At 42.7% G+C, this 25,456-nt stretch overlaps 1 protein-coding gene across 4 annotated transcripts in view; it reads left to right on the top strand.

Moving 5' to 3' along the window:
* Nucleotides 1-25,456, top strand: part of KAT2B (lysine acetyltransferase 2B) — a 192,287-nt gene that overhangs the window by 15,182 nt on the left and 151,649 nt on the right. For 3 of the 4 annotated variants that reach the window (XM_083467993.1, XM_083467991.1, XM_083467994.1), the window contains exons 2-10: nt 1,699-1,825; nt 5,859-6,004; nt 8,486-8,575; nt 9,823-10,004; nt 10,434-10,625; nt 20,575-20,681; nt 20,971-21,096; nt 23,882-24,018; nt 24,987-25,198. In XM_083467993.1, the coding sequence (XP_083324119.1) occupies nt 1,699-1,825; nt 5,859-6,004; nt 8,486-8,575; nt 9,823-10,004; nt 10,434-10,625; nt 20,575-20,681; nt 20,971-21,096; nt 23,882-24,018; nt 24,987-25,198 (1,319 nt within the window). The remainder of the gene's footprint in view (nt 1-1,698; nt 1,826-5,858; nt 6,005-8,485; nt 8,576-9,822; nt 10,005-10,433; nt 10,626-20,574; nt 20,682-20,970; nt 21,097-23,881; nt 24,019-24,986; nt 25,199-25,456) is intronic. The other variant, XM_083467992.1, reaches the window with a different exon arrangement.

A 25,456-nucleotide genomic window follows, 5' to 3' on the forward strand; every position in this document is an offset into this window, starting at 1 on the left:
ACATTGTAATGTTCAACAGATTTGTAATGCAAGTGAAATAAAACAAATGGTTGTTGGAAAAAAGTTGCTTTGGCACAACTTTCAGATATGTTCTGTTCTGAAACATGAAAAGTTACAGATTCCAGTGATCTTTCTGTTAGAACTCCTAAACTGGGAGGTAACAAAATCCAAACGTGGATCAGAGGGAAAGCCTGATCTTATTGAGACATGAAAGACTGCAAGATACAGTAGTAGTTTTTGTGTGGCGTTTGCAGATTCCTGTAATATATGTAGTATGTCCAAAAGCACATTACTAGCATAAATAGCGTAGTCCAAGCTACTAAAATATTAATAGGAAATTTTGCAGTAATGTATGTCTCTAAAACTACGGTGTTGTGTGTTATGATGTGTTTTATTAATTTAAAAAATACTGAATTACTTCAGTAGCAATGCCAGGCTTTGTCTGCATGTTACGTTTGGGATAGTGAGAATGTTGGTGGCCTCCAGGAAAAACAAAAACAAATGAAAGGTTTAATGTTAACCTTTGTGGAAGTTTTCATTAAAAATGTATGGGAATTTCCCAGTAGAAATCCACAGTATTTCTGGCACGTGTAATCATTTAAGGGTGAGAAAACATTGACCTATAACATCATGATTAGATGTAGTGCATGCCCAGAATTACATTGTAGCTTTTGGTTCGTTAATGGCTAGGAGAATCCTTTGACGATGTTGCCTACTTTTTTTCAGCCAGTACTTCTTCCACATCTAATATATAATTTCATATAGAATATACTGTTTGTAATGTTTATATAATGGCTTAGATCCAGAGTTACTCTTTTGTGAAGGGGCTATGATCCGTCAGAGGCTTCCATTCACGATCGATGGCAGGGAAGTGAGTTTTACTTATTTTCCGTCAGGCTCCTCCAGCCCTTCGTAGCAGATGCTTGTGGGATGGTGGTGAATATCATCTTCTTCCCCCTTACATGAGCAGGAGCATAGAGTAATATTCTGTCTTTATATCCATAGAAGATGGCTAGTAGAAATGACAGCTATGCTTTTATCTCCATTGTCAGAGCCAGTGAATTCTAGTTGCTTGGAATCACAAGTGGATTGAGAACTGTTGGGCTCAGGCAAGGGTAGGCAAGCTAAGGCCCGGAGGCTGGATGCGGCCCAATCGTCTTCTCAATCCGGCCCACGGACGGTCCGGGAATCAGTGTGTTTTTACATGAGTAGAATGTGTCTTTTTATTTAAAATGCACCTCTGGGTTATTTGTGGGGCATAGGAATTCATTCACCCCCTCCCCCCATATTGTCCGGCCCACCACAAGGTCTGAGGGACAGTGGAGCGGCCCACGGCTGAAAAAGATTGCTGACCCCTGGCTCAGGCCTTGCTTTTCAGGCTTCCCATAGGAATGTGGTTGGCCACTGAGAACAGGGATGCTGGATTCCATTTCTGGCCTGATCCAGAAGGATTTTCCTTATGTTCTTCTTCTGTGTTTGTGTATAAACACAAGCGCATCTTACAGAAGTCAAGAAAATAGCTGTGTTGTGGCAATGTAAAAGCTCTCCTTTCCTAGCATTACTAGTAATATGGGGAATGTGTATACATTCTCTAAACTCATACGATCTCTCTCTCTCTCTCTCTCTCTCTCTCTCTCTCTCTCTCTCTCTCTGTCTCTCTGTCTCCCTATCCCCCACCCCACTTTCTTAAAATTACAGGCTGAGGAATCTTGTAAATGTAATGGCTGGAAAAACCCTAACCCACCTCCAACTCCACCCAGAGCAGAACTACAGCAGGCGGTTGTGAGTCTTAACGAACCATGTCGTAGCTGTAATCATGCACTAGGTAGGTTTTGTAGCATTTTCTTCTGGAATTTCTGTTTGTTTATTTATTACTTATACGCCGCTTTCCCCACAGTAAGCTGTGCCCAAAAGCGGCTCACAGCAAACCCATTTGCAACATTAAAATGGAGAAACATAAAAAACCCACAAATATTATTCAGAATTGTTATTATTCAAAATAACAAAATCCAGAAATTAAGCAAATACAGGATAAGTTCAGTTATTGCAATAAAACAAAACAAAACAACAATTTTGGCTTAAGCACATAAATACAAACCTAATACGAAAGTTGACCGACAGTAAAGTTTCGGGTACTGGTATTTCTCTGCACTCCCAAGGTGCACTTAATTGAAGTTCATAGCCTACCCAGTTCCAAGGGTTCGGGGAAGGTAACAGGAAATTGAGTAAATTAAGAAAAAACAAATGGACCTAAATATACTGTGTATTTGAAAATATGCTAAAGCGGAGCACAAGAGTAGAACCAAGACGAGATATTCACTAGTTCTGCAGAGGCCTGACAGTGCATAAATTTTTGTTCTCTTTTTAGTTATCATTCTTCTCCTTTTTTCTATTGTTATTTGTCGGTATTCTTACAGTTAAACAATTTTAAAATAAAATCATTATATAAAGAGAATGTAATGCAAAGCTTTTCAAGTTGAATTTCCCAATTTATGGTTATCTATTGCTACTACTCTGGATAGTAGTAAAATCATTTTTTAAAAACAACAACAACAAAAGCCTCTAATATATTGTGGCTCTCAAGTTCTGCACTCAGAATTCCTTACATAGAAAACACATTTATTATTATTATTATTATTATTATTATTATTATTATTATTGATTCATAATTATTATGATAATGTACTGTGAGGGGCAAGATTCCTATTTTTGTTGTTACATATATGCGCTTATGTGCAGTTGTGCAGCACATGACATAACTCACCTGCACAATTTTTTTTTAAAAGGAAGATGAAATACCTGATTCATGTAGAACTTCAAAAAATTTGGTAATAACCAAAAGAGTGGGGAAAGCACCATAAATAATTTTATTGTATGGGTCAGTCTCCAAAGTTATTTTCAAGGCTGCAGTTTGAAACCTTAAAGCAAAAATAGCTAATACAAGAAGTCAAATTACATATATAGGGTTTTTCTTCTTCTTCAAACGTAATGCCCTCCATGGCTGCTTGTTTTGCTATATCTATCAACCTGGATTTGGGTACGGATTCAGGATTTCAGTGCATGAAGTAGCTTTCCCAGATCAGACTCTTGGAACAGTGTTTTCCTGTCACGTCACAGAAATGTGAACAAAATACATTCAAATGACTCAAGATGTGTTCAGCTGCAAAAACAAAATAAATCTGAAGATTATGCATATACCTACGCGGCTCAACTAAGTATGGAAAACAAGAGGTAGCAAAGAAGCAGGATTAAAAGTTATGTCATTCTGCTGTTGTTTGTTAGCAGTTTCTTCAGCAGATCTAGGGAGGCAATTTTGTACCAAAAACTGATAGCCACAGCTCCACAAGAAAGCTGCAAAATGTACAAGTTTGCTAAAATTCAATATTGCTGTACCTCAAACATAAATATATTAAAATTTAAAACAGCTTTCTATGACTAGTATGCTAATGATTGCTGAATATCTATGTAGTAAGGTATTTTCTAATATTCCCTTTATTTGTGAGGACTGGAGGTAAGTTTAAATACCGTAGAATGGAAAACAGAATTGCTTTCTTATTACAACATAGGGCCACTGAATACATTTGGTTAGATCTGCAGGGACAATAAGACCTTGAGTCTGAACAGGCTCAGAAATGTCGGACTCCTTTCTCTCTCCTTTGGAGAGAATAGATAATCTATTGAGAATAGGAGCTGATAACAGACGTGTCTTCACAGTTCAGACCCTGCTGTCATTAAAATGACAGTGTAACTAATTTCCCAATTAGCCTCCTGCTGTTAGATGGTTACAACTGCCATTTATTAAGCTTCTAAGACATTGAAGCATTTGCTTTTCTTCGGTTCTCAGGGATATGCTTCGTGTAGCCTAGGAAAGAATTTTGCTCCAAGTTTTTACGCTATAGCACCTGTGCGTTCTTCAGGTAGCCTGATGACATTTAGGAGAACTAATTTGTTCCAATAAAGTTACACCAGAGATCTTGCAAATAATCTTTTGCAAATCTCTGAGACCCAAATGCACCATAGAATGAAATAAGTGAGAAATCTCAGATTGACAATATTATTTCGGAGAGGTTTGGGGACTCCTCACATATCTAAACTGTAACCGGATCGCTTTCCTACTAGCAGACATACAGAAATCTCTCACATATGAATTTGTTAGGAATATCCTTATTGCAAAGATATGTTATACAATAGGGCTCGGCAATATCTGGTTTTCAGCATTGTGATATATCACCAGCTAAACAGTGCAATATATCACAATGTTTGAAATAAGGATGGAGCTCTTGTAGAGGCATTGGCTGGCTTCACAGTTTCCCCCACATTGTGATTTTTGTGTAGAATACACACACACATCATGGTTTGTGATATATTGCGCGTCAAAAATTATGAAACCAATATCACAACGTGGACTTCAAACTGGTTTTGGATGATATATCACTATATCGCCCAGCCCTATCAACACAGTAGATAATGTGTTCTCAGCTATGGAGAATCTAAATGGCACACTGTAAAGGACAGGAGAGATAACATTTTCTGAAACAGAAGAAAACAGGACTGATTCATGCACTACGCTATAGTTTACTACACATAATGGTTAATAATCAGCAGCGGACAGTGTGGTGGGATGGTAGTGCTCACCTGCCCTGTGGTTGGTCATGTTGCTGTGGCTTACTGGGAGGTTGAGCAGTAGGGTGGCAGGGAGGTCAGCACAGTGCAAACACCCTACAGGAGCCACAAATGGGCTTCACCACTGTGTTCGCTCTGCACTGGCCTCGCTGCTATCTTGCCCCCTTCTTTCTCGGTAAGACACAGCAACATGACTGACCGGAGGTCAGATGAGTGTCACCACCTCAACATGTCATCAGCCACTGCTAATACAGTTTTTGCAGCAGCACGAATGGTGTGTGCTCAGAATTGGAGGGAAGATACAATACCAGCGGAGGAAGAATGGTAAAAGGTAAAGGGACCCTTGACCATTAGATCCAGTCGTGACCGACTCTGGGGTTGCGGTGCTCATCTCGCTTTATTGGCCAAGGGAGCTGGCATACAGCTTCCGGGTCATGTGGCCAGCAGGATTAAGCCGCTTCTGGCGAACCAGAGCAGCGCATGGAACGCCGTTTAGCTTCCCACCGGAGCGGTACCTATTTATCTACTTGCACTTTGACGTGCTTTTGAACTGCTAGGTTGGCAGGAGCAAGGACCGAGCAACAGGAGCTCACTCTGTCTCGGGGATTCGAACTGCCAACCTTCTGATCAGCAAGTCCTAGGCTCTGTGGTTTAACCCACAGCGCCACCCGTGTCCCCAGGAAGAATGGTAGATGAAGCTAATAGAATATATAGAAAGGGCAAGATGGACAGATAAGAGTAAGAGATGAGGATAAAAAAAACATTCAAGGAAGATTGGAAATGTTTTATAGATTATTTGGAGAAATGTTGCAAGCACTTTAAAAATGTTAACAGTAATAGAATAAATTCAGCAGTTAAAAATACCGAGATATAAAATGGGGAGAAATTAGAATATGTGGTGGAAAAGAATGTAATAAAATGCACCATGGAAGTGGGGGGGGGGAGGGGAGTCAATATTAATTGTGTGGGTTTTTTATATTTGAAATTTTGTTATTGTTTCAAGTGTTTAACACAGCAGGGTGCAAATCTGACAGTAACTGTTTGGATGTGGAAAATACTTGATGTGTTAATGTCTGTGATAGCATCTCTAGCGGGTTGAAAAAAAGATTCTCCCTTTGGCTTATGTGTGTCGGTTGCCCATTCCCGAGACAGGCCAATTTAACAAAGAACAGATAAATGCTCTTCCATTTGCTCAGGTCTTTCCCTTTAAGCTTTGGATTTACTTGTTTGTTTAGCTGCTCACGTTTCCCATTTGGAGAATGTATCTGAAGACGAAATGAACAGGCTCTTGGGGATTGTGCTGGATGTCGAGTATCTCTTTGCCTGTGTTCACAAGGAAGAAGATGCAGATACCAAGCAAGTCTACTTTTACTTGTTCAAGGCAAGTCGCCGGTTTTTGTTTTGTTTCCCGGAATACATTCAGTGCTGCTGTTATCTTGCGTAAAGCATCCCTAGAGATTGATGCAAAAACTGAGCAATGTTACCATCAATTAGTGCACTGTATTTGGCTTGGATCCAGTGTGACGGTAATTCTGGGCTTGACTCATACAAGGCGTAGTGCCTTTCCTCTATATATGATAGAGTCTGTAGGTAATGCCCCGCAGAGGACCTTAAGGTCCATAAATGACAACACTTTGGAGGTCCCAAGCCTCAAGGAGGTTAGATTGGTTTCAAGTAGGGCCAGGGCCTTTTCAGCACTGGCCCCGATGTGGTGGAATGCTCTGTCTCAAGAGACTAGGGCCCTGCGGAATTTGACATCTTTCTGCAGGGCCTGCAAGACAGAGCTGTTCTGCCTGGCCTTCGGCTTAGACTCACTCTGACCCCTTATATGGGATTTGGTATATAAATTTTCCCTTGGCTTTTTTGCTGGCCCATGTAGGACCAGCATGGATAGCTGGCTCAGGTGAAGATCTGATGTTTCCTCCCATTATGGTCTTGATTTATGGACTACTACTAAAATGAGGCTGCATTTTAAGCTGTATTTTAATTGTTTGTTTGTTGTTGTTGCTGTTGTTGTTTTTCTATCATGTTTTATTGTAATTCATATTTGGTGCTAGCCACCCTGAGCCCGGCCTTGGCCGAGGAGGGCGGGGTATAAATTAAAATTTATTATTATATTATTGTATAATTGTTGTAGTTGCAAACCATAGGTTCTATCCAGTGAAGACATTCCTCGACACTCTGGTGCGCGGATCTTTCCCCCTCCCTTTCCTCTTGCCACATGCCCCCTGCAGATCTCCTCCAGAGGCCTCAGGGAACATGCAGAACAGATTTGGGGCATGTGGGGAGGAGGCAGAGGGGAAAGTTCCCTTGCACAAGCAGAAGTTCTTGCACAAACAGGATGGCTTCATTGGATACTTTGGGCTTGGAGTACCAAATGGTGATATTCAGGACAGTCCAAAGCATGGTGAATATGTAGCACCCTGCTCGTGGTTAACGCTTAGCTGGAATGAAATATTCAATGCAGCAATAGAGAAATTAAAATAATAATTTATTTGTCAGACAAATAAATGATAGGCACAGTGGTATATGGTTACCAAAGCTCTGCCCCCTCCAGCCCTGATGGCCAGCACTTATATTTCTTCAGCCCAGCCCCCTTGCTCCTCCTTTGGCTGCCTCTGTCCAATCAGCCTGGTTGAAATTCCTATTGGCTGTTTGCTAGAACCAATCATAAAAGATACACCCATTTCCTATTACCTTTTATGGGAGACAAAGAGCTATATTTCCTTCTATCCATAAATGGCAGACAAGTAGCCATATATCTTACATTTGCCTCGACAAGGCACCTTAATTACCAGATCACCTTTTGCCCCTGTTGCCCCTGCATTCCAAAACAAATGGCTATAAACAAATGGCTCATGGTATTAAATCTTATCTAAACAGAGATCTTGGGTTCACATTCTCACACACCATCAATGAAATAAGAATCTAACATAAGAATCTAACATTTCTTACTTTCTAAATCCTTTGCATAATTACATTAAGCCAACAAATCTCATACATAACATAGATAGCTTTTTAGAAGAAAAGGCCTTTGCAAAGTAAAAAAGGAACTCAGTAAAAACAGCTTCAAAAGAAGCCTCTTCAGTTTACACCCCCCTTTCCCAGCCAGCTGCTTTTCCCATTAGCTCTTCCCAAAATTTATTGCCCTTTAACTCTCTCAGTATACCTTAAACCTTAGGAAAATATGGCTAGAGTCTGATGGGAGGCACATGGTATTATTTTCTGTTAAACAATAAATCTTACTATTTACCAACTCTTAATTAGTGTTTTTGCAGCTTGATTGTATTCTGTAATATGTAGGGTCAGTGTAACATTTGCTCCCAGCCTGTAATTTCCTTTTACAACTTTGAGAAACTTGTCTCCTGCTACTGCTATAAATCAGGGGGGGGGGGCCTTGTTCAGGAGAGCAGGAACATAAACAACTGCCAAAGTACTTAGCCAGCTGGTTTCTGCCTGGCATGAAACATACAAACATTTGCAAATATATCTTTAAACTCATTTTAAAATACAGGCCTTGATCAGATGCCTCAAATACAAATAATCTGGGACTCTCAGATTAGCCAAGCCCAAAACCAAAAGTCTCATTTGGATGCATTTTGGCTTGCCTGCTGCTGAAAGTGACCATGAGGTGATTGATAATTTAAACATTTATCAGTTTTAGACCCTTAAGTAGCAGCAGTTGCCAGGACATTGTCCTGTTCGCCCCTGCGTAGTTCCTTCCTTATTTCAGATATCGTGATATAGTGATACATCGTTATGTTTAGCTGGTGATATATTGCAGTATTGAAAACCAGTTATTACCCAGCCCTAGTTAGAATCTATTTTATTTATTTATTCTTTAAAAATCTCTTTTCAACAGCTTTTGAGGAAGTGTATATTACAGATGGGAAAACCTGTTGTAGAAGGATCTTTGGAGAGCCCCCCGTTTGAGAAACCTAGTATTGAACAGGTAAAGTAACACCTATACAGAGTCATCTCCTATCAGTATATGAAGTGTCTTGCTGACTTGGGGCTAAGAATGATGACTAAAGACTTTTAGGAATATTAGGTGGTGCTATAGATCAAGTACCCAGTGAGAAACAAGGTCTGCAGACTAGCTATGCCATGCTAGTTGACTGAAGTTAGCTTGGCTGGTGCAGATTCGATTTATGTGCAAAAGTGGGGCTTCCCTGTTATTGGGAACACTCACTCAGCTGTGGTTTCCATGCTTACCAATGGGAGCACATATGCACCTCTGGACTGCAGTTAGGAAAGACCCCCTGCCCCCTTTCACACTTCTGCAATTTCATTCAGACAGTTGCCCATCCTGTCTTTAAAGGTACTGCTCTAGATGGTTTCCCTGGCTTTGCTAAGAGACCTTTTGTGAGTTACCAGCGGTGGAGGCTAGTCTGCTGCTTGAAGTGGGGAGCTTAAAACCCTACTTACGGCCCTCAGTTGTACTAAATCAGGGAGTGCAAACCTTTTTGGGCACATTTGGAATTTTGACACAGAGTCTGCACCTCCCTGTCTTGTTGCGTCTATTGTCTAGGTCAGAGCTGACAGATAGACAAAACACACACAGACAAACACGCACACACTTTGCTTTTCAGTAGAGTCTGGGTGAAAGTAGATTCCAAATTCATTTGACTGTTAAAATAATCCGTGACAGCCAGTGGCATGGTCATTCGACAAGCTACATCTATGGGAGAAAGTCCTTATTTTTATTGAAGAGGTGGTTTCGGTTTCTCTTCCAGAGATTTACTTACACGTGTCACCTGTGCTGTTTGGATTTTGAAAAAGATAAAATGTGAAGTGGATCTTAACTAGCCACTAGAGAGAATGCAGTCATTAAATAGGAAATATGCATTTAGTCCTCCCCCCATTTTTTATTAGTTTTCACAGTATTATAAACAAACAAACAAACAAACACATAAGACAAACAAACATAAACCATAGCCTTATTGAGAATTATTAACTTTGTTAAGTGACTTCCTCGCTTCCCCTTGGTTGAATTTCATTGCATGTCCTTTTAACGGTTTTCCAAATCCTAATTCTTATAAAATTTAACTTAGACATTAACATCCTTAAATCTTCACCTTATGGAATTAAACATATTAATTCATCACTTAACATAAATAAAATCCTAAATATGCATTTAGAGCCTCGTCTTCCTTTTGATTTACAAATGGTCTCATTTATTTGTCGTCTCTTTTGAAGGGAGTTAATAATTTTGTGCAATACAAATTTAGTCACTTACCATCGAAAGAGAGGCAAACGATAGTAGAGCTGGCTAAAATGTTCCTGAATCGCATCAACTACTGGCACCTGGAGACACCTTCCCAGCGAAGACAGAGGTCACCTAATGACGACATTGCTAGCTACAAAGTGAACTACACAAGGTAACAGTGTCTTGTTTCAGGTATTCATTTGTACCTGTAGGATCAGTTCCGGTAGGTAGTGGGTGCCATTTGCCCTTTCCGTATTATGTACGGTCTAAATTTGTTTAGATGTCAGTAGATGCCTGAGCTGGAAGAGCTAGTGGCTTACGTTTGACCCAGTTTTGCAATTCTTATTCTACAATTTGGACCTGCTAGAAGTTTTCTAGTGTGCATGTAGCTACGGAATTTTAATGTGTTTTCTAACCAGATTCTTCGCTGCAAATGTCGTGATTCTGGATATTAATTAAATATACTTTTTGTTAAGAGGATCCTTGCTCTAAGGTGAATTGATGTGAATAGAGTAGTTAGGTTTTGAAAGGAGATATTTTTTCATATTAGTTTGGATCCGTTACCTGGGTTTATTCTATCTTAATATTTCCCCCTTCGCAGGTGGTTGTGTTACTGCAACGTGCCCCAGTTTTGTGACAGTCTACCTCGATACGAAACCACACAAGTTTTTGGGAGAACACTGCTGCGCTCCGTCTTTACCGTCATGAGAAGGCAACTCCTAGAACACGCAAGACAGGAAAAGGACAAGCTTCCACCTGAGAAACGAACGCTAATACTCACACATTTTCCTAAGTAATTTTGCTTTTGTTGTGAACTTTCTGATTAACTTAAAATGTATTTTATTATTATTATTATTATTATTATTATTATTATTATTATTATTAAAATTTGTATACCGCCCTTCATCCACAGATCTCAGGGCGGTTCACAACATCAAAATATAATATAAAAGCACAAAATGCATAGTAAAAACAAAAACAGACCGATAAGCTCCACCTCCCACAAAACATTTGAAAGGGTATCAGATGTTAATCAGCCAAAGGCCTGGTTGAAGAGGAAGGTTTTGCCTGACACTTAAAGGTGTATCATGAAGGCCAAACCTCTCTGCGGAAAGCATTCCACAAATGGAGAGCCACAACAGAAAAAGCCCTTTCTTGTGTTGACACCCTCCAGACCTCTTGAGGAGGAGGAAAATGTCACAGCTTAAAATTAGCCGCCCTTTCTTTAATACAAAAGGAACTGAGTCAGCATGAGTCAGCGGCCTACAAGGAATCGGCAAAGCCTACATGACTCGTGCAAACCTTTATCTACCTATGTCTAGAGTGGTCATTGATTGTGTGTGTTGTGGGTTGGTTGGATGGTAGAAAGTTGGCTGCGTTTGATATGTAGTTCATAGTTAATGTAGTCATGATATGTAGGTTCTAGTTGGAGAAGACTTTTTTTTTTAGAATAAAATCAGCATTCTGCAAAGTACTCTTTCTCGAGTACTCTTTGTGCCGACTGGGGTCTGAGGACCAGGCAGAGGAGGTCAGAACCTTTTCCTTTTCAAACACTGGGAGAACACAAAGAAGGCCTCAGGTGATGATCTCAGGGTCCAGGTTGGTTCACATGGAGAGAGGCAGTCCTTGAAGTATTGCAGTCCTGAGCCGTTTAAGGCTTTATAGGTCAAAACCAGCTCTTTGAATTGCGCCTGGGAACTAATTGGCAGCCAGTGTGGTCAGGCCAGCATTGGTGCAATATGCTCAAACCGTCTTGTTCCATTGAGCAACCTGGCCACTGAATTCTGCACGAGCTCAGGTTTCTGTACCATCTTCAGAGGCAGCCTGTAGCCTTATTAATCCATGGGTCGGAATAATTGTTGCACCCGAGCAGAGACAAAAGGAGCCAAAAAACACCAGGGGGTTAATCCAGAGAAAGAGCGTTTTATTCTGCCATCCGGGGGGGCAGAAGGCACCTGTGTGATTCAGTTCACAAAAGACAGGCCGCACCGAAAACATTTTACAAGCAGGTTTTATCCTTTTTTCAAACCCCTTTTTTTCTCTCCCCCTTCACAGATTCTTACATAGAAATGTTGCTTTTCGTTCTCTGGCTCTGTTCCCGGAAGTATGTTGCAAATCAGTGTACCAGGACAAGGTTAGCTTGGATCTGGGAAGCGAAAGCTTTTCTGTTCTCAGCTCTGAGTTGTTACAGTGTTTTTGTTACAGAGAGGACTGCTTAGCTCATGCTTTTTGTCTTTGAGGAAAATGCAGTTTTTAAAATGCGTACGCCAAGGCCTGGCTGGGGGGGAAATTCACAAACAGTTTTTAGGGCTTTCTGGGGTAACCCTAACTGTACCCCTTCATTCCATAGCTCTCAATTTTGGACAGCCCTTTTCTTAAAAGGGCTCGTCCCAGGAAGGCACAGGCTGATATTCTCGGGTCAGAGCTATAATCTGGGGGCGAAGCATGCGAGAAATCATATTGCGTGTCATTGTATGCAAGCATTGCAGGAAGCAAGGTACAGAAAAGCAAAAAATTAGCAAAATGAAAAGTGGGCCAAGCAGCAGCAAAAACAGGCCTTTTGCCCATCCTAGGTTTGGCAACCAGTCAAGCCATGACATGTCCCATCCCTCCCAGGTTTGGGTAGGAATATGGGCCACTTTTTCAAGTCCTCCTGCCAAATTGCGAATGGCCTCACCATGATCAGAGATGTTAAAGCAACAGGCCCCACCTGTGAGATTTAACGCTGCACAAAAGCCGCCATGTTGCGCCAGAAGAAAGTCCAACGCTAATCGGACTGAGAGAAACGCATTGCGTGTCTCATCCAATTGCGTGGCAATTAGCCTAAGGGCCGTGGCTGTCGTGTTAGCAACAATCTCTACCACTGCCTGGAGTCTGATTATGCGGTTCAAGTTATAGATCGGCCCCCGTGCTCCAGAGATTTTCTCTCTCCGATTCCATGAGGCTGGAGCATAATGGGCCAGTATCCTTTCCGGAGGCCACTGATTTTTGCCCCAATCCTGGGAGCTGCCACCTGCAAGTGTTGCCAGGTCAGCCGAACGCCTCCTTCTAGGGGGTGCAGAGGGTATCTGGTCAGGAATCCACATGGGGGGTATTAAGTAGGCTGGAAAACAGACCCCATACCATCCTCTTGGGAGGGCATGATAGGCCTTCCTGCCACACACCCAGTAAACGTCCTGACCATGGGCAGATATGGTGCCTCTCAGCAAGCGGGCCAGGCAGGCAGTCAAATTGGAACCAGGAAAAGTTCCTGTCTCGGACTCAGGCATGTTAGTTGGGGCTGGGAAGGTACGATCACAGTGGGAAGTGCCCACATAGGTCTGAGCGTCCTTGGCGTCATTTGATTTGTTGACACAAAGGCAGCCAGTGATCCTGTGAACCTGGAAAGGGACGGAATGATTCCATAAAGAAGAATGGTTGCCCAGAGGCTGGAAGGCAACAAGTGGAGTTGTAACCAAGGATTCATTCCAAGGCACAGGGAGGAGTGGCATTCCTCCCAGAGCATCTACAGGGGCCAGAGTGCAGACGGCACAATTGGTCCGATTTGCAGAGAACGCAACCATCTCAGCAACCTGAATCCACTTATTATATGTGTGGTGGGCCCCCCACGATTGCAGCAGTTGTCTGGTCACTGTGAGTGGTATTGGCATTTCAAAGGTCAAATGCAGCAGAAATACCAGCACGGGGACCCACAGTCGTATTTGAGCCATTGTATGGACGGGGAGGGGCTTAGGTAAGTGCTAGAGAGTGGGCTGGGGTGTAATTACGCTGAAAGGAAAGATCCACTAGACACTGTCCTTTGCAGGGGTGGCGTAAAGCAAACCAGGCCCAGGTACCTTCAATAAAGTTCAGTTTTGCAAAAGGAAAGAAAAGAAAATGTGAAAATGTCCTTTTTCAATCCATGCTGGATTCTTGAGCCGTGCAAAACGCCAGCGTCCAGGAGTGACGTTTAGCAGGGCTGTAGTCTGGTGGGCGTCAGGTCGTCTGGTGGGCGTTGGGCATCTTGGGTCCCTTCCAACAAGGCTGGAGCGATGTCTGGGCGTCTGGGTCCTCTTCACCTGGTTCATAGGGATGCAGAGGTATCCTGGCAAAAGTCCACCTGTTAAGAGAAGAGATAACAAAGACGGCAGCGATTGCACAGAACAAATGGATAGATAACATTTGCACATAAGGTATATTAACTCAAAGGGGATGCTTGGCAGGAAACTTTGCAAAGGGTTAACAGTTCTGTTCCTTGGGTTAAGTTTGCCAGCCGAGATTTTTAAAAGTCTCATTCATGTGCTCTAAGTTTCAGAGCTCTCGTGGCCTGTAAGCCATGTTGCAAATTTCAGTTGATTTGCCAGTGTCTGTATAAAGAACAATGCGCTCCTTGCTTCTGGCAAAGTTTCAAAATTCCTATGTTATGCTGCGGCTCCTTTTTCAGAGTAAAATTGCACCTTAAAAAGAAAAACTTGACAAAGTTCACAGAAAGCATTCACTTGCTTTTTAAGAAAGTCACTTTTCCAGGTTAGTACTTTGGGGCAGAGGGTGGGTAACCCTTGGCATTCTGGGTTTTTTCGCTTGACTGTAAATCCTAATTGGCTTCAGGCAGTAGCAGGTCAGAGTAGCTGGCTGAATGCAGCAGTGTCCTTCTGAGATAGCTGCCAAGAGATAAGCTACTCCAAGCACCTGGCACAAGGGGGGGAAAAAAGCTGATGTCCTGTTACTTTCATGAATGTTAGAAACAGTTAGTTCACTCGCTTCTAGCTGCAGCAGTCTTTTAGCAAGAACAGAGATGAGAAGAAATCATTTTTGAGAAATCTTATTGTTCCTAGCCTGTGGGGGTGGGGTGTGTCGGGCGTGGGGCCTGTGGGCATTCCATTTTCCAGTGACCCTCTTGCCTGCAAATGGCACACTGGCTTCTTCCCTAGGCGTCTTCTGCCCCTCCCGTGGACACCCTCCAGGATTGCATTTTTGGCTGCTGGCTGTTTGAAGACAAACCCCTAATTATTTTGGCCAGGTCCTCTTCGAAAGAAGGATTCTGATTAAAAGTGCTTGGAGGTCTGTGGTCCTGGACGTTGGATGACTCCAGGGGGTTGTACACTCAGTGGGGCGAGGCCATCAAAGTGGAGTTTTAGCTGCCTCAATTGTAACATCAATATTGTCCGCTGCCCTGAGGACATTTTTCTTGCGGATTTCCTCAATGGTCAATATTGTAATCCTAGGGTTTTTTTAATCCCTTGGGTTTAATTGTCTATTTTTTTTTAACAGTTCTGTCCCATGCGGCTCTCAAAGCCTTCTGCTCTGTTTCTTTCTGTCTGCCAATTCACATCCTTGCATTCTGCTGCTTCTAGAACCAAGAAGCCACATGGTTCTACATACTGAAACACTCTTTTGGACTGCTTGTCCACTTCACCTTCTGAATTATTCATTCTCCATACCACCTTGTTCCTCACTTTCCTCTTCTCTTTCTTTTCTCCCTCAGTCTCTTTTCTTGGGAGTTGGGTAGGGGGAACTTCATTTAGCCCTGGTGCAGTTGCTGCATAGGGTGGAGGGGGGCTAATTATTCCTCCTTCCTCTTCTGGGTCTGGCAAGACTGCTGGTTTTGTAACTTGTAATTGTACTGAACACAGTTTGACTTGGGCAGTCACAATTCTATTTGTCCGAAGCCATGAGGGATTTTGATCCACATTGGCTTTCCAGATAGAAATATAGAGAATCTGATCTGTGTGGGCCTTGAAAATGTTACTCCATAAAATGTTGACCAAGTTTGGATCAAAGGATCCTCCAGGAGGCCATTCTGGTAAATACAAAGTCCAGTCAACTTCACATAAATGTTGGAGTCTGCTTTTTTTGAGTTTACATCCCCACTCTTCTGCTTTCATGGCACTTTTCCAGTTTTCCAGAAAGCTCTGTAGTGGTGTCTCAAGAATTGTTTTACTTCTTTTATTTCCCATGACTCTGGGATCCTGGGGACACTGGGACACTCAGCCCTCCTAACATTATTTTTTTCACTCAGTCACAGGCCAGACGTTGCTTTCAACGTCTCACACACTCAAAACATTCACTGGAGTGTCCCCACACGCACATTCAGAAAAACAAAAACAAAAACAAAACCCATGCACCTCCCCCAATCCCTTTCCCCCCCCCCCAAAAAAACCACAACCGGCAGTGCTTCACGACTTCGACCGGGGCCCAAGAGCACCCCTCACTGCTTCTTCTGGGCACAAAACCAACCACAACCGGCAGCGCTTAGACTTCGACCGGGGCCCAGCAGTACCCTTTACTGCTTTTTCTGGGCACAAAACCAACAACCAACCATAACCGGCAGCGCTTAGACTTCGACCGGGGCCCTAGCAGCACCCTTTGCTGCTTTTTCTGGGCGACACCAAAACCAGTGGCACTTCTTCTACCCTGCTGGCGGAGCTGATCAGGCTCTCTTTTTGCTCGCACCTATCCTTGTGGAGCTTGCTCCCACCTATACCCTGTGGAGCTTACCTTTTTCTCGAGGTACCTTCTTTCTGCACGGCCGTTGCTCTTTCTCTCCGTCACTTTGTCGCGTGTCCACTCAGGAACGGGTGGCCAGTTCCTCCCACGAAGTTGGCAGGATGCGCGCTGGAACTGTTGACCCGGTATCCCGAGCTGCTCGCCTTGCAGTGACGCCCTGGACCTCTTTGTCCCTCGATCTCGGGGAACGTGCTTTTTCCCGGCCAACGCACCAGAAATATGTAGCCTTATTAATCCATGGGTCGGAATAATTGTTGCACCCGAGCAGAGACAAAAGGAGCCAAAAAACACCAGGGGGTTAATCCAGAGAAAGAGCGTTTTATTCTGCCATCCGTGGGGGCAGAAGGCACCTGTGTGATTCAGTTCACAAAAGACAGGCCGCACCGAAAACATTTTACAAGCAGGTTTTATCCTTTTTTCAAACCCCTTTTTTTCTCTCCCCCTTCACAGATTCTTACATAGAAATGTTGCTTTTCGTTCTCTGGCTCTGTTCCCGGAAGTATGTTGCAAATCAGTGTACCAGGACAAGGTTAGCTTGGATCTGGGAAGCGAAAGCTTTTCTGTTCTCAGCTCTGAGTTGTTACAGCGTTTTTGTTACAGAGAGGACTGCTTAGCTCATGCTTTTTGTCTTTGAGGAAAATGCAGTTTTTAAAATGCGTACGCCAAGGCCTGGCTGGGGGGGAAATTCACAAACAGTTTTTAGGGCTTTCTGGGGTAACCCTAACTGTACCCCTTCAAACCGTCTTGTTCCATTGAGCAACCTGGCCACTGAATTCTGCACGAGCTCAGGTTTCTGTACCATCTTCAGAGGCAGCCCTATGTACAACACACGGCAGTAGTCATGCAGTAGAAATGGGCATGTTGCCTTTTGTGGTTTGCAGGAGACAATCCATGAGCCTGGGTTTGGAAGTAGTGCTGCATCAAACCATAGCTTAGCTTTGAGTAGTGCCAGGCCCTGGGGAAAGAGGGCTGTGGCTGCTATCTTAGCTCTGGGAATCCCACTTCCCCCCCATTTACACTAAGACATGTTTGGCTTAGCATTACGTGTGAAGTGGGCCTTTGTATGCGGTTCTGTCTGGGCATAGGCAGAAAAGCAGGATAAGAATGCAGTGAAACAAATATTTTAAAAAATCTCAGTGAAATTTGGTCTAGCTTTCAATTAACTGATCTTAATGACTTTCTTAAGATATGTATAATGAATGTGTTATGTGATAAACATTGGCTCAGAACCTGAGTTTTCACTGTGTGGCTGGAGAGAGCTTCCGCTCGTTGGAAAGCGGTCCTGCAGTGAACAGAAGCTCCTTCTGTTCACGGAGCAAAAATGTATACTCCAAGCCAGGCATTTCTGGAGTTGACCTGCTGTTAAAGTTGATGAAATTCTTACCCCAAGATTTAGCTCCACAAGGGTTGGATTGAAATTGTTTCTGTTCAGGACTCAAAATGAGCTCCAAAGGTCCAAAACTTCATGGTTGGACGGCAATATGCCAGCTTCGCCACACCATCTGAAACCATAGTTGTGGTTTAGTGTGTGTGAGGCTAATTCGCTTTAGCCTTTTACAGGCTGCATTTCATTGTATATTATATATTGAGAGAGAGAGTGTGTTAGAGAGAGAGTTATTCAAACGACATCATTTAATATAAATATTTTATGCTGTATTAGTTTATGTGTCTGTGTGGTAGGATTTGAAAGTGGTCTTTTGTACCCTATTGAGTTCAAGTATCTATTGTTTCCCTTCATTTCATTTTCAATAATTTAGCAGAAGCTACTCGCTTGCATTTTTAGACCTATCAACACAGTGCAGTGCATTACATAGCTTGCGACTTTATAAGTAGTGTGTCTTGCCGTGCAGCTTGGTGGGGAAAGCCATGAAGATGTCAGTTTACATAATAATTGTACTGTAACAGGAATAATTTATTCATGACTGCTTGCATTTCAAACACATTAGTGGGACAATAGCAAAAGGTACCATGTAATTACCTTTTTTTTAAGCTGCCGGTTTAGCAAAGAACAAATTGCTCAGCAGTAACATGCAGCTCTTTAACAGTGACTGCTTCATCATGAAGAAACATTGGCAAAGTAGTGTCTCTGATGAGATGAGTTAAATATCTAATGTTGCCAAGTTTCCACACACTCAGATCTTTCAGAGAACAAATAGGATAAGGATAAAGAAAGATCTTCATGCCTGTCTATCTAGGCTTGCTTCTCTTAGAACTAAGGGTGTGGGAACAAAGATTGTGAAAGTGAAAGAAACTGTTCTATGAGAATTATTAAGGGTTTTTCTTTTTAAAATAACCAGCCCTATGTCATTTTTGATGAGCTGGCTGTTTTCGCACCATCTCATGGAACAATATCTTTCTCTTTCAGAATTTGTTTACATCCACTTGTTCTTTGAGAGTCCAGGGCAGCCTTCCCCAATGTTTTGGACTACAGATGTTTTGGACTACAACTCCCACCATCCCTGACCATTGATCTTGATGGCCGAGGCTGATGGGAGTTGGAGTCCAGAACATCTGGAAAGCACCAGCTTGGGTAAAGACTGGACTAGGGATTAGTTAGGGTGTACCTGAGTCTGACCACAGTGACATAATCACAACCAATGCCATATTTCCACCACACTGAAGGCAATTATAGTTGACTAATGCATCTTGGAATTACGCTGCAAATCAACCTGAATGAGACTGTCATGATGTTGTGTTAGTAATGTGATTTTGTTGGCTTTGCAACAGAGACAGATTGGCCCAGTTCAGCCAATCATTGAGGATTTTGTAAAACCATGGCACATGAAGCTGTAAATGAGCACATTTTGCTCTGCTTTCATGTGCTGGGTTTGGTGTGGAGAGCTTGGTTTATATTAATCCAGAGTTCCGTCTTACGTCTGAACCATGTGACCCGGGTTTATTGCCCTGGTGTGTTTTAAATCAGAGGTCTGTAGTCCAGATGTAATAAGAAGAGCTGTGCTGGATCATAGCAAAGACCTCTCTAGTCCAGCATCACCAGTGGCCAAAGAGAAGCCATTTGGCAGGCCACTGGTAGGACATGAGGTAAATAACATTCTTCTGCTGTCATAAACCATGGTTTAGTGCAATATCTATTTTAAAAGAAGTCCCACTGAGTTTGCTGGGCTTGCAGCCTCACATGAATGTTAAATCATTTTTTTTAAAATAATCATTCTTGCGGTGAACAATATTTCCACACAAAACGAGTGACTCAGCTGGTCAAACTTCGGTTTAGAATTCTGAGCGAGTTCTTATTTTTCAAAGCAGAATTCTCAACAGACCTCAGGGAAAGGATTAAGCAGGCATATCCTTAATAGTATGAGGGTTTTCTAATATTGCATGATTATCATCTTAATGCATAGCCTGGTCAGATATTTCGATGTTTCAAAGGAAGCTCTCTAGTATTATTCATGAAATGCCTAGCAGGATCTGAATAATGGCAGCATAAACTTCTTTTAAATGTTTGTTCAGATTTTTTTTAGCTATTTACAGGCCTAAATAGTGAAGGCTTTCCAGTATCTTCTAGCATAAATGTTCCTAGATTTTCTGCTGTGACCTTGAAGGCAGTACCTCCATGAACAAGCCCCAGGCAATGGGATGGGGCAGGACAGAAGTAAAAGCTCACTTCTAATGGTTCTGAAGCAGGAATGAGAAACCCAAGCCCCCCACCTCATGTTGCTGGACTACAACTCCTATCCTTGAGAACTGGCCGTGCTGGCTGAAGTTGATGGCAGTTAGAGCCCAATGACATCTAGAGGGCTTCAGGTTCCTCATCCCTGGTATAGAAAATACTCCAAAACAAACTTGTGAGCTTCGAAGGCTGCAGCCCTGTACCGACATACCTGGGAGTCAGCCCTATTGAACAGAAATGTACTTACTCCTGAGTAGACAAGGATAGGATCATACTGTAAATGACTTTATACAATGTAGAGAAGGGGGGAATTTTAAAAAAAACATGGTGGTGACAACAATTGTCGGCAGTTGTGATGAGTAGTAACGCCAGCTAGAGTAGCTCAAGAATTTTTATAAGCATCTAACAAATGCATTAGATATATAAGCAAATGATTTCACATCAGTACTGTGCTTTTTCTCTCAACTGTTGTTAAATTTCATCAGAAATTTGCAACGGACCATTTTTCCAAAAGTGTTTTTTGTTTGTTCAGCTTGTTCCTGCTTTGATTATTATTATGAAGCAAGGTATGTTTTTCTTGATAGATAAGACTGCCATCTATTAATGCTGCCTCAATTCCTGTGTTAAGGTTCCTGTCCATGCTGGAGGAAGAGGTGTACAGTCAAAGTTCTCCTATCTGGGATCCAGATTTCATAGCATCATCTTCTCGAAGTGCCCAGCTAGGCATCCAGACAGGTAAATGTAATGTGGTGCAGGACAGAATGAAAGTCAAATTAGACATGGATGCTATGCAAACAGCAGCTGTTGGGACAGCCTGAGCTGCCTATGGGGTGGGGAATGGGAAAATTCACCCTTTCTCTTCCTGACTACAATCCCCTCTCTGAAGCTGCTATTTGCATTTCAAGGAAAGCTCCCATTAACACCAACTGGAGGATTCCCTGAACATGTAAATAGCTTCAGGGGGGCTCTACTTAGTGCTGATCATTCCTACATTCAATGTTGTTTTCTTTCTGTCTCCTTGCAGTTATCAGCCGCCCCCCTGTGGTAAGGTCTGTTCCTTACAGTGCAAGCCCCTCCTCTCTAGAGCAACCCAGTGGTGGAAGTATGAGTCCTGTTTGCAAGGCTGCTTCTAGTCTGGACCCGAATCTAGGTAACGTGAAGAGCAGTGGGCTTCTAGCTTTTTTGTGCTCAAGCTAGGGAATCTGCATGGAATTTCTGCTGAGCAAGCCCCATTGAATAGAATGGGAGTTGAGCAAGATAAAGCTGTCGGTGATGCCCCACGTTGATAGTTTATGCAACAAAAAGGGTTCTAGCCATTGTACTACAGTGTTGGTGTCTGCTGTTAGTTTTGCTTCATGCTATTTAGTCTCTTTGGCAGGTAGGGGATGTGGGTGGCACTGTGGTCCAAACCACTGAGCCTCTTGGGCTTGCTGATCAGAAGGTCTGCAGTTCTAATCCGAGTGAATGGGTGAGCTCCCATTGCTCTATCCCAGCTCCTGCCAACTTAGCAGTTCAAAAGCACACCAGTGCAAGTAGATAAATAGGTACCGCTGTGGCGGGAAGGTAAACGGTGTTTCTATGCGCTCAGGTTTCTGTCACGGTGTTCCGTTGTGCCAGAAGCGGTTTGGTCATGCTGGCCACATGACCTGAAAAGCTGTCTGTGGACAAATGCCGGCTCCTTCGGCCTGAAAGCGAGATGGGTGCCGCAACCCCATAGTCGCCTTTGACTGGGGTCCTTTACCTTTACTTTCACCTCTTTGGCAGGGCTCAACCCTCAGACATGTGAAGCAACTAAATGAGGGCTTATCCACACTTAACTTTCTTCCGCTCTTTCCAGCCGTGGTCTGGGCTTTCCAGGCCTGTGTGTGTCCAACCAGTGTAGACACCAGTCCACAGAAAACTCAAATTGACGTTTGCTCTGATTCAGTTTTAAAGAGCGGGTTTTGGTGGGGAAAGCTCAGGGGAGAGGATGCTCAGGCACAGAGCATTAAAGTGCAGATTTCTGCCTGGAAATTGCAGGGTGAAAGGTAACGGTGGATAAGCCCTGAGTGCGTGCAGAGTGACTTTCCCTCAGCAGATATTAGCTTCCATACAATTGAAATGCCTGCTGGAGATAAGAGACAAAGGATGCCCTTCGCAGCCCAGGCAAATCTGAACTCCACAATCTCTAAGAAGGCTTGCTATGACGTATGGCCTATTGAATGTCATGAAACAAGGACTGGGCTGCAAGAATTCAACTGAAATTGTCCAGAGAGGTGTGGTGGATGCTTGTTGCTTCTCTAGGTGACCTGACTTCAAGCACATACATGTTTCGTGTGCCTCCAGTAATCACCTTCTGAAGCCCATGTTTTGTTCAGGAGCAATTTGGAAAATCAAAGCTCATCTAAAATCTTCCATTCTGAATTGACAAAGTGTTTCCTCCCTTCCAAGTTATTTGATTCTGCAACATGCCCCCCTGCCCAGCAGTTAATGAAGCAAGTCAAAATGTGGCTATTTTTAGCTGATCCTGGCCCTAAAGTGCCAATCTGTCTCCTTGCAGCTTTTAATGCCATATGTGCAAAACGTTATACAATGTAAGCTTGACTGCCATTTTTGTTGATTCATGAACCAGAAGAGACATCTACTCTTAATGCAGCCGTATATCCTTCAGCAGGGATAAATGCAGCTGCAGAGAGGGAGGCAGGCAGGAAGAAGCATTTTCAGTGGGAAAGAAGTACAGGGAGAATAGGGTTCAGGAGCTGTTCATCCATACTCATCTTCCATCTCAGCAGCTGCCCTGTATTGGGGGTTGGGAAAATGAGAAAAGAATCAAATAACTACACATAGTTCTGTGTGCAACTTCTCTTACATCACAGAGGGGAAAGGCAGCTGAGTGCAAAGGCGGGCTTGGAGACAAGCAACTTTTGTCACATTGACACAAATAGGAAATGCCTGTATACTCCATGGGTTTTATCCAGGGCTAGTCCTACTTTTATATGCCTGTTGTTTTTGTCCATGGAGTTTTCTTGGCAGGGATACTGGAGTGGCTTGCCGGTTCCTGCTCCAGGTGGATCACATTTGGTCAAAACTCTCCACTATGACCTGTCCATCTTGGGTGGCCCTGCACGGCATAGCTCATAGCTTCTCTGAGTTATTCAAGCCCCTTCGCCACGGCAAGGCAGTGATCCATGAAGGGGTCACGAAGAGTCGGACACGACTAAATGACTAAACAAGTCCTACTTAGAGTAGATCCATTGAAATTAATGGATATGAGTTTGTGGTGTTTGTTACTTTCAGTGGGCCTGTGCAGAGCAGGACTGGCATTGGCTACAACACCCCGTTTTGTGCAAATTAGTGATAATTTTTATTTTTAAATTTGTGTTGCACAACATGTAGGTGTTTAGATACACTTAAAAAACACACAGTAACCCAAAACTGTCATTTGTCTTTATTTATAAGAAGTGTAACTCATCTTCTTAAGGCACCTTAGAATGGATTTCAATAATGCACATGGATATAATCAAACCCACACAACCCAGAAGCTGTGAGTTCCCCTGGTGTCAGATGGAGCCAGGGAAACTGGCCGTTAGAGCTAAATGTTCTTTTTGGGTTGGAGAAGCAAGCTTTCCCCTTTGGCTAATGGACTGGGCTAGGCTGGCCCTCTAATCTGCTGGGGTGTTCATCCTGGTATCATAAACCGATACCTGCTCAGAGGCTTTTTATTTCCGTGGAGAAGGCAGAACCCAGAAGGGTCCAGCGAAGGCACCTGATTAATGTCAATAGACAGGGAGTTCCAAAGTGTGGATGCTGCTACACTAAAATATTGATTTATTACATCTCTTATGAGTTACATAATTTGGCATTTTCCCATTCTTTGAATTTCTGCCTTTTGGCAGAGTTATAGCTTCTTTAGTAGTTTAGATTATTATTTCAATTGCTGTTGCTATATTATCCAGGGGAGAAGAGAAAAAGCAATGAGCCTTATTCCGTGGAGGATGCTAAGAAGCCAAGAGTTGTAGGAGACATTCCTATTGAACTCATCAATGAAGTGATGTCAACCATTACAGATCCAGCTGCAATGCTCGGTCCAGAGGTGAGACATGTAGTTTTCTCCAGTTTGCAAATGTGCCCATCAGCCCCTTAAGGTTGGCAACCTCTGAACTAGAAGTTGTCTGTAGGTTTTGTCACGCCTAGCTTCCTTTTATTTCAAGCAATGCATTTGTTCCCTTTCCCAACAGAATATCATAATTCAGTGTGACACTTAATACTGCCTACGGAATAAGAAGCTGCCTTAAACTGAAATAAACCATTGGTCCATACAGCTGAGTGTTTTTCACATGGATTAACAGCAGCTCCCTTCCTGCCATGCCGTTCTTCCTGTTATCACAAACTGATACCTTTCCTGCAAATAGCAACTAAGAAATGCTTAAAGTAAAAAAGGCTTCTCTTATAGAATAGGTGGTGTGGAACGGTAAAATCTTGTAAGTGTGAATTCTGAATTTCATCAGAGCTCATTTAAAACAAAACAGCAACATTGCTAATACAGTGGTACCTTGGTTCCTAAACGGCTTAGTTGTCAAACAAATCGACTCCCAAACACCGCAAACCTGGAAGTAAGTGTTCCGGTTTGCGAACGTTTTTCAGAAGCCGAACGTCTGACGCGGTTTCAGTGGCTTCTGATTGAGTGCAGGAAGCTCCTGCAGCCAATCAGAAGCCACGCCTTGGTTTTTGAACGGTTTCGGGAGTCGAACAGACTCCCAGAACAGATTAAGTTCGAGAACCAAGGTAGAAAGGGAGCTGATTAGTTCACCTTATCAAGATAAGTCACAGGATCACACCATGTCTCTAATCACATGGAGAAAGATCCAGTGAAATTAGTCCCATTGTAATCAAATTCTGTTGTTTTTCAGTGGAATTTCTAACACACTTAGAAATGTGTTCTATCAAAACAAATGGAACAGATTTCCAGGTGTGCTGTGTGCCTGACTGTGAAAACAAAGTAGCCAAAATTCTCAAATGTATACTGAACCTTTTTTCTTTTTTCTTCTTCCTTTCATAAAGCAGACTAATTTTCTATCTGCACACTCAGCCCGGGATGAAGCAGCGAGGATGGAAGAGCGCAGGGGAGTGATTGAATTTCACGTAGTTGGAAATTCCCTAAATCAAAAGCCAAATAAGAAAATCATGATGTGGCTGGTTGGCTTACAGAATGTATTCTCACATCAGCTACCCAGAATGCCGAAAGAGTATATTACTCGTCTAGTCTTTGATCCGTAAGTTTTTCCTCCCCTCTCCATGGGAAAGGTAGATTGAGAAAGGCAATATTTATATTGGATAAATTTGGCTTCTAGAAAAAGCATGCTTTCAGATTTTATGTGGTGAGTGGATGCAATCTTCAGAGCAGAAAAAGAAAGGTAAAGATGAACAATAAAAGCAAGTCCGCCAGATATGAAAGGCAGTTCACAACATGAAAAAATACAGTTCTCCATTTTTATCTATAATATAATGAAATTTGTAGGAAATGAGCAAAG

Source organism: Podarcis liolepis, assembly GCF_965112155.1.
Source record: "Podarcis liolepis genome assembly, chromosome: 12".
In the NCBI taxonomy this organism is placed as follows: domain Eukaryota; kingdom Metazoa; phylum Chordata; class Lepidosauria; order Squamata; family Lacertidae; genus Podarcis; species Podarcis liolepis.